The sequence below is a fragment of the Apteryx mantelli genome, chromosome 5 (genome assembly GCF_036417845.1).
Source record: "Apteryx mantelli isolate bAptMan1 chromosome 5, bAptMan1.hap1, whole genome shotgun sequence".
Classification (NCBI taxonomy): Eukaryota; Metazoa; Chordata; class Aves; order Apterygiformes; family Apterygidae; genus Apteryx; species Apteryx mantelli.
This window is the reverse complement of record NC_089982.1, coordinates 14,080,562-14,093,923: the sequence shown is the minus strand read 5'-3', so window position 1 is coordinate 14,093,923 and position 13,362 is coordinate 14,080,562. Positions and strand designations below refer to the sequence as shown.

Below are 13,362 nucleotides of genomic sequence, written 5' to 3'. Positions count from 1 at the left end.
ATTGACTGATTGAAAAGCAGGAAATCACCTAAAGGTAGAGGAGAAATGTATGCGAACTTAAGATTTATTACCTGTTTCAACCTAGTTTAGACACTTGATACAAAAGTCAGAGTCAGTAATTCCTGAGATAAATCTCAGTATGATTAAATACATTTAACGTGTACATTCTCATTTCCTTTAAAAAGGGATTTGAGCTTTGGAAGTAGTTCTGTTCAGCCTCCCCCAAGTCTTAGCATTACAGCACTTGCTAAAAACAAGCATCTTAACACCTTGTCTTTCTTGCTGGTTCCAGCCTACCACAGAATTGTGTGAACTATCAGCATAATACTGTCATGCCATTTCTAAAGATACAATTTGCCTATTAGGAAGGAAGTTGTTGTTACGGTCCGTCTCCTGAGAATGGCAGGGACTACAAAGAAAAGTCTTGTTTACTGCAAATGCTCTTCTAAATAGTTACGTGTTCTTCACAAAAAAGGTAAGGGAGAGCAGTACATCTTTTAAAGTCCCTCATGAAGTAACACTGCAAAGAAAATGACTTAGCAAAGAACTTAAAAGCATTTTCTTAAGTTAAGGATTTCAGAGGTTTCTTTTTACACTCAATTACTGCTCTTCTAAAAGAAGGTCATTGTGCTGCTCTAACTCACCAAGTTAGGCAAGACATTATTTTGCTCTTATGCGGCACAGGTATCTCCAGACTCTCTCCCTCTCTCACCACAGGCAGCAGTTTCTACCCGCAGATGCACTGAACTCCACAATCCAAGCGCACAAAAGAGTCCGATTTTGGCTCAACATTTGGTCCATCAAGACCAAAGAAGATGATATGAAAAATAGGTAAGAAAGAGTTAGAAAATATTGGAAAGGCAAGAAAAGAACCAAGTGGAAATTGTCTTCATCCCTCGTCTATACCCATTTACCTCCTTTCCCTTCCTTTTATCAGAGATTTAGGATTAGCAAAGACTTCAAGAGGCAATTCGCATTCCATATGTTTTCAGTTAGTAAAACTATTGAGACTTTTTCAAAAGATCTATTCTTCTGCATCACCTCACACTTCAGATTGCACCTCTTAGAGAGCATGTTAGCTTTTATAGCTAGGCTTTTTTTTCTTTTTTTTTTTTTTTATATACACTCCTTTTTGTAGTCTGAATGGATTTAATCTTCTCCAAACATTCTGCTTCCCTGTTCGAGAAATGAAGTCTCTCTTAGGGTAGCTGCCCAGTTAACAAGGGTGTGCTTTCCCCTCCCGGTGCTAGCGGCCCCCCTGCAGCCCCCGCGGACGCTCCTCTCCCCTCCTGGCTTGTCAGTGAGCCACAACTCTGTATTCATCTGATAAAAGGATAACAATTTCAGAAAAGAAAGCACACTGTTTACCTGCAACATGAAACTGCAATTTCTGACTGCGCGCTCTGGTACTCGTGACTGTGCCCAGTGTATCACAACTTTCTTGTCATGAGACACAGTGTCAGAAGCAAAACCTCTCTGGGCTTTTGCTTATTTAATTGCATTTTAAGGACTGGCGCTCAGGAAGATTTGTTCCCATTTCCAACTTTTTTCCTGGTATCACAGAGCACAGCTGTGATCTGCAGCAGCTTTTTGTGCTTTGAGCAACCACAGAGGAGCTGCAGCCGCCTGTAGCGGCCATCCAGGCAACCAGAGATGCGGGACGTGACAGTGCTGCTAAGATCTACAAGCTTCTCAAGAAACCATTCCAGGAGTTCCCTTACAGTAAACAAAATAATAAATACCAGCTGCCAAAGGAAACAAAGTCCCTGATTTGGGATTGCTTAAGTTAATCCCTGATCAAGAAAACCTTTAAGCAGGTGCTTAATTTCAACACGACGTCCCACATGCCAGTGCTTTAAATCACTACATAAAGATACCCCCCCACACCCCCAGAAGCAAATTTGTTCATGTGTCACCAGTACGTGAGACGTTCTGCAGGACTTTTGTGTTTATTCTAGGCTCAGAAAAAATAGTGCACAAGGAAGTTTTCTCATTAGCATCAAAACTACTTGTTGCATCTCTTCCACACCAAACGGCTTAGCTCATCTCAATACTATTTTATACTACTAAATGAAAAATTGCAGAAGATTGTATTCTAAAGAGGAAAAAAAAAATTCAACAGGGCCAGTAATCACAAAGGCTAAAGTTACACCGACATAAGGACTAGAATGAACATTAAAATTCTATAGCAGACACCCTTTCAGAAAGATAGCGTGAAAGGTTATGGTTTTCTGATATGATTAGTGTTTTAATAAAACACTGCCTAGTTTCCAAATCTGTCCTTGTAACTGCTCTCTTTCGCTCAGATAATTTTTCATAAATTGATATTTAGTCAAAATTACTTGGTAGTGTACAATATAAAGGGACTGAGTAACAGTGAACCTGGCTAAAATGTAATTAATTTCCACATCTAAGGGAATGACCTTCATAATTCACTTCAGATTTCACCTCCAGAGTGTCATGGCTCATTTCCTCATTATCAGAATTAGGCTTTAAAACACTACTGCCCTCCATAAAGTACACTTTGTCTCTGATTATATGCATATATAAAGAGGATTACGTTTAAGATTATTATTTGCATCACATAAATACCTAAAGGCCTCAAATACAGAGCAGCGTACTAAGAACACATACCATGCCCAAAAAGCTAACAGACTACAGCAGAAAAAAGAAACATTTAAATGAAACAAAAGATATTTAAGAAGGGAAGGAAGAAGGCTCAAAGTGGAGTCTGAAAGTAATTAAACAAGTATATCTTACATTGACTTTTAGGCAAACACAGATATAGATGTACGCATCAAATACATATCAGTATGCGGTTAGATACATATTTGTATCTAAACTGACAGCTGTAATGAAGATTTAATGACTTTTTCTTAAATTAAGAGAGCTTAATCCGAAAAAGCAAAAGCAAAATCCCAAATTACAATTACCATTGTTTTATGTAAGAACTTGGGCGATTACCTCCATACAGCAGAGAACGACTGAAGGCAGCAGTTAATTGCTTTGTAGGTGCCACCCCGTGCTGCAAACCTGCATGCTGTGAGGCCTGTCTCTGAGCATCCGTTTCTGGCTGACCAGCGATGACTGACTGCTGTAGTGATCTTGGTGGACAGTGTTTCATGAAAAGACGGGGAGGAAAATCTGGCTAGGGTCTCCAATACTTATTTAGGCGATTACTTTGGGGGACTAATTGCCTAGGGTGCTAGCTAAATAATTGGCATCTGGGAGGATCAAGCATCTCTCATTTGCTTAGTCTCTGTACTTCTGTTTGTTAAAATACCCCAAAAGCCTTCAGGCATGGTGGCTTTAAACATTTCAATGTAGTACTGATACTATTTAATCACATCGCAATTTGTATAGCGCTCTTAAAAGTAAACTGCTACCCGTGTGTCAGAGTACATTAACACAGAAGACTGAAACACTGTATTAAATATATGAAAACATATCTTGTGAACTCTTGTGAAGTTCAAGTGCAAATATGCATATCACAAATTCAGAAATGATCCAGTCTGGATTTAAAGTGCGAGTAGTGCAGAATACCAGCCTATCTAGCTCCTATGATAACATGTGATTTTTAAGATGGGAAAATTCACTTTGCACTCCAGCACCAAAGAACATCACACTTGTCCTGTTATCTACCCAGTTCTTTATTAGATTCACCTTTTTAAAAGAGGTAAAGAGTAATAGCCTGCTTGACAGTCACGTGCTTTTTAAGCAAAAGTCCTAAAGGAGGTGCTTTAAGGCCTACTAGAATCGCTATCCTTCATTTGAAAGCGGAAGCCCGGTGATAAAAATTTCAAAAATTGTCATAAAAACTAATGTTGAGCTTTGTCAACTGGGAACATTTGCTTTAAGAAAATCTCTCTTGCCATTTCAAAGTCATGAGCAAGCAGAAGGGAAAAAAGACTGCAAAAACGTAGTGTAGTAGGTAAGAGAAGTTCTTTAACACTAGCCCTTGTTTTGATGTGTGGTCCCACATAAATACCGCTAGCCATATAATCACACCTGAATGCTGTGGTGTGGCAAAATATAAAGCTGGGATGCTACTGGGTTTCCTGGTCACCTGAAGAAAGGGGTTTCCATGGAAACGCTAATATTCTGTCCTTAAACCGCGACAAAGACACGCAGCAGCCACAAACCACGCGTTCTGCGAGACCGCACGCGTAGCAGCAGCGGCAGACGCCAGGATTTTGCCCTGACGGGCACTGTCCCAAGCCCGCACTTCCTTCTGGCCAGCTATTCGGAAAGCACGCTTCCGCCCGTGCTCTTCAACTGCACCAGGAGTTGCCCTTTAAACTTTTTAGATTTGCCCCCTGTGAATGCTAAGGACTATTGAGGTTTCTGCCTCTTTTCCTGTCATCGTGTTTTTTACATTGCATACACCAGTCTGGGCAAATCCATTCTTGATGGACAGGGTGATTTTTTTTTAATTTGTGTGTGTTTTGGGTTTTTTTTAAGCTGAAGATAAAGGATTGATTTTTATCTTCAAGTACCTTGACGTCTAGTGCAGCTTAAAGCTGCCAGAGATTACTTACAAACTGGAAACTTGTACTGCAATTGGAAGAAAAAAATAACTACAGATAGAATTAGGAACTAGAAAACACTGGAGCCCAAAATTCAAAAACTTGAGAGTTGCGGAGGTCTTGGAATTACTACTATAACTGCTGAAGTAGTAGGAAGCCTTATTTAAAATAAATCTGATCCACTTTTACAGTTTGCAGTATACTCTCGGTAAATTACTTGCAGGCGAATGAAGGTCACAATAGCTTTGAAGCTCTTGCTGAAAAATGTGTTAAATATGCATGTTGCTCCTGCTAAACTCAACCTTTTTTACACACCCTTTTCTAGTTCAGTTAATGCTCACTCTTCCCTTCTCCCTGATCTTCTCCCATGTAACCGCTGTCTTCCCAACTGTCACCATTTTATCACAAGCGTCGTAAAATCTGTTTTTTCTTAAGCTGCCAACACTTGGAGTCCCATGACATCATATTTATGCAAATCAGAGATGTGACTGATTATTTGGGGTTAGCAGGACTGAAACAAGAACAAACACTGCGTAAAAGTACCGTGGTTCCCATCCAACACTTTGGGAACAGGGCAAAATGCCACCACTGCTGATATATTACATGAACACACAGAGAACTGGTAATTCAAAAGATTTTTGTTTTTGTATTTTCTGAAGTCCTGAAGTGCAGACAAAGGTCCCCTGCTACTGCAAACTTTTCCAGTAGTTTCTGATTTTGCAAAAAAATCTTCTATTACTATTGAAATGCTTCTACTCCTCCTCCCCCCAAACTTTCTCTAGTTCAAATCCTAGTTGAAAGTGCATTTTTCCCCCCTCAGTATTATTAGCAATATCATTTCATATCAAAATCCATTTTATTGGGAAATAAGAAAGCAAACCAGGAATGAAACGGAAGGGCAGTGAAGAAGTGCAATCCTGTAGAGGCTTAATCTCAAACCGAACATGTACTGGTTAATAAATAGCACCAAGAAAGCTGAGAAATTTGAAGAAATAAGTGACAGAAAGTGACAGAAAGTTTAGCAGTCCATGAAATCTGTGGATTTAAACAGGTTTCTACAGCAATCAGAAACAGGAAAGAACAATCCTATCACATTCATCTAGCCCCAAAGGCCAAAGCGGATGTATCCATCAGGCCATAATTTCTGACCATAAAACTTTGCTTGAATAAAATCCTGGATGTGACCTTCATACATATTGCTGCCCTACAAACCTCTGTTACTCTACAGCTGAATCGCATTTAGTTATGACTCACTGCCTTATTTACCTCACTGATCACAACCAACTTTCAAAAGCCATTACCAAGGCTTGAGTTGGTGTCTGTAAGCATTCCCCGGTGACTAACCTGAATGACAAAAAGGTTGCTTTAAAAAAATAAAAACAAACCCCACATGCACAGGATTCCGATAGCGCAACTTGTCGAACAAAGGGGACTTCAAACAGCATCGAGCAAACCTGCTTGTGATGTGCGTTAGGTAGCCTACGGAAGAAAACACTGGATTACTCAAGAGATATTATTTCAGACATGTAAAACATGATGTCAAAAAAAAGGGGGGGAGAAAAAGAGTAGGATAAAAAATAACAGCAGCAAATAAAAATAAAATGTTCGACATGGGGTTTAAAACAATGGCAACAATCTCTGAGGAGTCTGCATGCATGACTGGCCATGGGTCCTGCCGAGCTCTGACGATCCGGCAGCTCTCCAGATGTTACGGATACCTTGAGCACTGTGAAGACCTGCAGGGTTTGCTCCATAACTCTTCGTGTGCAGGTGGAAATGGCAGCCTGGGGGTTCCAGAGACTGTGCTGCCCACGGAGGCAGATCAGCAGGAGCTAAAATTTTTCCTCCAGTTTAAGTTATCTAAACCTCGCTTCCCTCCCTCCCTCCCCTTGCCTGCTCTGAGGTTTGGGATAGGAATTATGGAGGACAATAACATCTCCATCATTCAAAAATGCTTTCCCTACATATGAGTAAAACGGTATTGCAAGAATATGACTCTGTGGAAAATATTTAGAAGACGAGGGTGGTTTAGAGAATCATGAGTGGTGGATTGAAACATATTTAGTGGTTTGTCCACCAAGGTAACTCAGCTGGGAATCCCACAAAAACACACATGCTACTGCATATTTCACATTAGCCGTTCAGCAACCATATAATATTATTAATGACAGATTAAGGTTGTGCAGGAATAGCAGGCCTAGAATCATAACACTGAGGCTTTAATTATTAGTGTATAAAAGCAAGCACAAGAATAATAAAAGAAAGAGAAGGATAAGAGAAAGCAGTGATTTCCTGGCAAACCAGAGTGAGGTGATGCATTTATTTTGATCAAATTTCCCAAAGGAAAAAAGAAATACAATCCAGCCCATTAAAAAAAAATTACAGAAACATGTCTCTCTTCAAAAACAATTATGGTTCAAGTATATTGTAGAACTCAAAACCTTTTGAAGGCCTGTGCCACACGCAGGTATTTAAATAACCTCTAACCTAAAGTCTCACAAGAAAGGAAGTGAAGTTTATATTGTCGTAATATAGATACTATTATGAGCACTAATGTGAATGTGGCATCCTAATTCACTGTTTCACAGTGCTTAAAATTTGGACTTACTACCCCAAGAAAACTGAAGATGCGTATTTCCAGCATTGCCCACGCACAGAAAGAAGTCCCTGCTTCCCGTAGCAGCACCCGAGTTTGACGCAGCCAAAACGGTCAGGGGCGATGTTCTTCCTCTCTCACTCACACAAACGCTTCGAGAGCCCGAGTAAAGGGCAGGCATCACCCCAGCCGCGCCGCGCGCTCGCCCGCTGCCGCCCCCGGCGCCCCGCTCGCCCTCCCTGCGCAGCGCCCGGCCTCGCCGGCCCGGCCGGTGGCGACGCAGCCCCAAAACGCCGCCTGCAACAGCGAGCCGTGCCGCACAACATCAGGCGCCGCTCTCGCTGCCGGTCTTCCAGGACAGAGCGCACGCTGAAGGGGAGAAAATCCTCCCGAACTTAAATAAAATCAATTTCATCTCCTATTTCCGCGCTCTGTAACATGCCTATAAATTGTCCCCGGGGGCGCTTCCAGGGGCATTACGGGGCACACCATTCACAGCTCTTCGGGGATGAAACCACTCAGCTTTGCAGAACCGCTTCGTAGCTCCAATCAGACCTGTTAATGAGATGCCCTAAGGTACAAATGGAAGACATTTCAGGGCACCATAATAATTTATAAAAACAGATTTCAGAGGGAAGAACATTTAGTACAGTACAGCAGTCGATCCTCGGAAATTAATTATCTTGCATAGAAAAATCAATATAAAGTATCTGAGTGCTCATGTGTACATTGTTCAGGAGCTACATGCTATAGTTTTGCTAATAAAATGAATTAAAGGTAGAAATAAAATATGCTGCTCATTAGCGGATCGTTATGGAAAACACATCTGTAAATTTGCCTCTGTGGCAATGTCTTGTTTTATCAGATCTTTGCTCATGGCTTCATGATTTTTGAACTTCAAAATCTGACACAAGCTTTTAAAAAATTTCAGTATTCATTAAAAGGGGCATATTTTGGACAAATGTAGACCAATTTTAAATTATCGTTCTGGGTCTAACTATAAATGAACATTTAAATATTAAAAGTTTTTTTTTTAAAGGCTATTTATGTTTTTTATAAGACACCTGAAAAGAAATCAAAACCACAAAAAACATTCATCATGAAATAAAACAAAGCAAGCTTCAGGCAGTTTATCATAGCATAATTTTTGTACCTTGGAGCCTGTTTGATAGGAGAGGCCGTGGTACCTCGGTCTCTCATCAGTGCTGTTACGCTTCCAGAAAAGGGCCGCACTAGCACGGAAATGGCACATTCAGGCGTACTGAATCTCACGCACATTTGATACCAAATTTTGCCTGGTTCTAGTATTTCTTTTACAAACTGGATACAGATATAGCCTGACTATTTGGTATGATTATTTTCGTGTTTAGGATAGTACTTTTTGGCTCAGTGTACTCTTATTTATACAAGGTCTCACTCTTTTTTTCTTTAAAGGGAGAAGCTGTGAAGGATGTGGCCACAGTTAGAGAGGTCCTCTTCTCCGGAGACAGCACGTTTAAGAAAACCAGTCAGGAACAGGGGCAAGCGACAAAGGATGGGGAGGAAGGGAAAGAGGGAGGGACCTGGTGCAAAGTAAAAGAAATATTGAAGCGCAACTTATGGATTTAGTTAAAACAAATTCAAGGGAAACATATCAACTGTGAAAAACAGGCCGATGAGAAGAATTTCGCGGAGATACAGAAGCAAAAGATGAGACCTTTGTCCTTCAGTCAAATTATGGCAAACAAAACCCAGGGCACTTAACGGACAGCGTGTATGAGGCTTTGCCCACTATGTAGTTGTATTCAACCATGCATCTACAGGAAACAGCTAGCAAATATTTTCTTGGGTTCATCAGTATCACAAGAGAACCTTTCCCCCTGACATGTAGTAATAAAACATGTCAAATCTACTCCATTCACATTTCAAATAAAGCCTGTATTAAGATATTTTCAAAAAATGACAACCGTATCTGTTTGCAAAAAGTGATTAATTCAGTATTGAATTATGGAGTCATTAATTCCTTTGGCATGTTCTACTTCACTAGACACTTCTACTTTCTCTAACTAATAAATAAATAAATAAGTTGCTGAACTAACACAGTGCTTAAAAGGTAGTTCTGTGAAATAATTTGTTACTGCTCTAACACTATGATAAAAGCAATTTATGCTTAAGTGTCAGTGTTAATCACAGAAAAGTCAGCATCACGCAGTGTTATCCATCCTGGATGGATTGAAGAAAACCCCTAAATATTAACAGTGCAAAAAGCATATACAAATTGTGAAATTTAACAAAATCAAGAATTCCTAAATTTCCAAAATTAAGGATGCCACTGACAAAAAATTATCATATAAACATTAATTACATTTTTATTAGCACTACCTTGTCAATAGTCCATCAAAGCCAAAGAGCTATTTACCTTTGATTCACAAGTATCAGAGCAAACATTTGCAAGTTAGTTTCCTCATCTTTCAAGATCTATTTACCTCAAGTGTGAATGTAGCGTAGCCAATAAGGATATAGAAAGTCAGCAGATAATACTGTTTCTTATAAACAAAATAATTTAATAACATGCCTATAATGAGCACATGTTCTACATCTCAGAATGAAGTCACTGTGCTAGAACAACAGAAGAACTACAAATGTTTAGGAAACAAATACAAATCTCTACTTCCAAATACTTCATATAGCTGTCTTTCCAGACAACTGTTTAGTCACACCAGCGGCTTACTAATCCATCTCAGAAGGATTTCAAAAATTGAGTCGTGTTATCATCTGACTGCTAACACATGAGCTCACACCAACATACTCATCTCTTGTGCAGTAACTGAGAAACGACAAAGGATGGAGTGAGTACAAAATCGTACTGGACAAAGGTAGCTTGCTGAGTCACCAGGTTATCTCTAAGCCCTGCTATAAAATTGGTAATTTTTTCAGGTGTATGTGCTGAAAAGATTATCCACAGCAACCTATGTTTTCCAACTAAGTAAGCACTGGTATTTGTGTGAAATGAAACCAAAAAGTAGTATTAAGAGGTCGTAAAGTAAGGACTATCTGTTTGACAATAGCCTCAAAACAGCCAGCAAAAGAGGGAAGATGTAGGCAAACTGTCTTCTCACCGCTCTTTCAAGAGCCTTTACTTACGAAACAGATGAAAACTATGTTTATTGCTTGAAGTCACTAGAGCAACACAAATCATAGCACCCAAATCCAAAAATAAATTCATGCAATTTTTGATATTCTATGTAAAAAGAAGCCAACACAAATCACAATTTTTTTATAAAGGTAGGAAGCTATTAGTTAGTACTATTAGTACTTTGCATATCTCTGCAGAAATAATATCAGAAAATCAGTTCACACGTCCTACCTTCTTGAACTGCCTGAAATGGGTTGTTGCCATCCACAAAGGTCACAGAACATGTGATTTTCTCTGTCTGTAAGATTTCATCATTCTGGTTGAGATCAGCAACTGCCATTCGAAAAACTTCCTCATCTTTTTTGGCAGATTCATCAAAAATTGCCCCTGGGAAAAAAGAACAAAAATCGTGTTGCACCTTTCACCCTGCATTAACCATAAGAATTTAACACACATTTTATGATATAACCTCATCCCTTGCTCATTCCTGAAGAGCAGTTCTCTCAACACAGAGCCCAGAAAGCCAACCCACAATATACAGAATTTCTACATAATAATTTAGGACAGAAAGTGAAGAGAAGCACTAATTCCAACTAGAAACATTGGGGAAATCTGCGTAGGCATAAAACAAATTATCTGTATTGAAATGCAGCCAAGAAATGAGAACTAATTACCTTGCAAAGGTGCCATTTAACACACTGAATGGCCACAACTGGCTAGGATATCTATTCAACATCTTGTCCAGAGGCAATTAAAAAATACAAAGTTCAAACGAGGTAAGGATAAGCACAGAACAGCAGCAACACTGGGAGAATGAGTTAAAATTGACAGTCTCCATCAGGAGACAGGTCAGTGGCTGGTATAAACTATTTTGGTTCTAATTTCTATCAGATTTGTAAAATGATAACACCAGCGAAACATCTGACTACTGAAGTTAGTAAACTAAGTTTAATCAGTTAATTAAAAAATTTTCTGACTTTATAGATCTGACAGAAAGCGACTGCTCTGCCTTTCCCCCAAAACATTCAAGCTGAGCATGGTAAACATGAAACCATTAAACTCAGGAGGAGTTGGCAGAGTAAAGGCTCCTCGGGTACTTTCAGTGATTGCACAGCCAATTCTTCAGGTGCACTGAAAAAGGAATCCAAGGCTAACCCGAAGATTTTAGCTTTTCCCTTTCTTTAAACTATAATCTGTACTTTTAGCATCACTAATTTCCCGTTATTTTACATTTGTTTTTTTGCATGAAGTGTTAAGGCTCAAATCACAATGTTATGAAGAATGCTACATTGTTAGACCCTCAAATCAGGGCCAGGAAGACTTTCAAGAACCTTTAAAGCTTTCTTTTCCAGTCAGCGGATTAAACAGACAGAAGGGATGCTTCAAAAACAGATTTTGGAAACTAATTTTAACCATTATGAAACTTCTGCAGTTTTCAGGTTTATTTATCCTTGAACGTCTGTTGTCAATAGTAAACTGAACTAAGGCAGCATGTGTGGTGAGGCAGCCAAAGATAGTAAAAAATGCTGATCACTGATCATTTAAGCTAAATACCAATTAGTGCAGGGGAAAAAAAAGGAAAAAAGATTCATTTATAGGTATCTACTTTAAGAGAAATAAACTTCATATACATTATTTATATTTTTTCCACTGACCTCCAACACTCATCTCCCTGCCAGCACCACTCATCCTACATGAGTGTCATCTCTTCATACAACCTGACCGCGTTGACTCGAGCGTTTTCCCTCCCGAAGCTGCTGCCATCTGGAACAGCTGTTCTTTACCTCTCCACCTCATTCACCTGTCATCTCTGTGCAAATCTCAGTTGAAAACATTCATTTTCTCCCTTGCTTCTATTTCCCTTGTTTTATTTTACTCCATAAAGCAAAGCCCCATATGGCTGAGAATACACTTGTTATGCAAGATGCCACAAACTATGCCTTCTCCATGAAGAAGGCTATTCTTGTATCCAGAGAGCATTTAAAGGTACAAAAGACATTTTTCAGTGGAATACCTTAAAAATATTTCCCTTTTTAATCTCATAAAACAGCTCTTTTCAAGCCAAAAATACACATGCTTGCTTTTTGGGGGCACATCTACACTGATGACAACTACATAGCCTAGCAAATATTGTTAATAAATACTTGAAGGAACTATTTTACAGTGCAAGTAAGTAACAAAGCTAAAATCAAGGAAAAAAAAGACGTCAGAAAATAATGACAGTAGGCTCTAGGGTAATTCTGTAAAAAACCTGGAAGGAAGCGAAGGTGCGCCCATTTCATACGCGCTCACAGCGCAGCAGACGACTCTGTCGCAGAACAGCACAGCAAAACAAAGGAAACCTAGCCAATGTCTCAGAGAATAGCTCTTTTTCTACAACCGGGAGATGTCATCTTAAACCTGGCTTTGTCCCCTTGTTTCATTTAGGGCTCCATATATCAGATACAAATTTCCAAATTTCCTCTCTAACCAATACTGTGTCTGACATTTTAAATGAGACATCTTTCAAAAATGAGACATCACTCATGCTCTAGTCCAGGAATATCTCCACAGGTAAAATAAACAAAGGTATAAATGAATTACAAAAAAGTTGCAACCACAGCTCCTGCCTCAGCTTCCTAGCAGGAGTTACACTGTCTTCTTTCAAAAGTTAAGGCTCTATCCATTAGAGTACCTAATTTAGCTACACAAATAAGCCTTTTGATACATACGGCACCGTTCCTTTCAGGAGATGGCAGTGCACAGCAGCTTATGCATTCCACGTGGAAGAGCGAGGAGAAGGGAAACTATTTCCTAATTGATTCTGAAATGTTGTTTTCTTTCAGTTGTTAAATAAAATTGGAAAACTCAAAAGTATCTGAATCATTCTGAAATTATTCCTATTCTTACATGCACGTTTTTAGGTCCAAGTGTTTTAGGAGTCCTGTTTTAGGAGTCCTGTTTTAGGAGTCATCTTCTTGTTGGCACAGGTGAACTTTCCAATGTAAAATGGGTCTATCAGAGTTTTTTCAGCTAGCTGTAAATGCAATCCTAAACTACTTTCGTATTGGTTTTAATTTTTTTCCTTGCCGAGAACTGCAATCACACTGAAGTTTTGAAGTTTATTCTTTCAAACTTATTTCTTT

The 13,362-nt window shown here is 39.3% G+C and overlaps 1 protein-coding gene across 1 annotated transcript in view; it reads right to left on the bottom strand.

Moving 5' to 3' along the window:
- Positions 1–13,362, bottom strand: part of GRID2 (glutamate ionotropic receptor delta type subunit 2) — a 712,823-nt gene that overhangs the window by 555,958 nt on the left and 143,503 nt on the right. Inside the window, exon 2 of the mRNA XM_067297081.1 lies at positions 10,469–10,624. Coding sequence (XP_067153182.1) covers positions 10,469–10,624 — 156 coding nt within the window. The remainder of the gene's footprint in view (positions 1–10,468; positions 10,625–13,362) is intronic.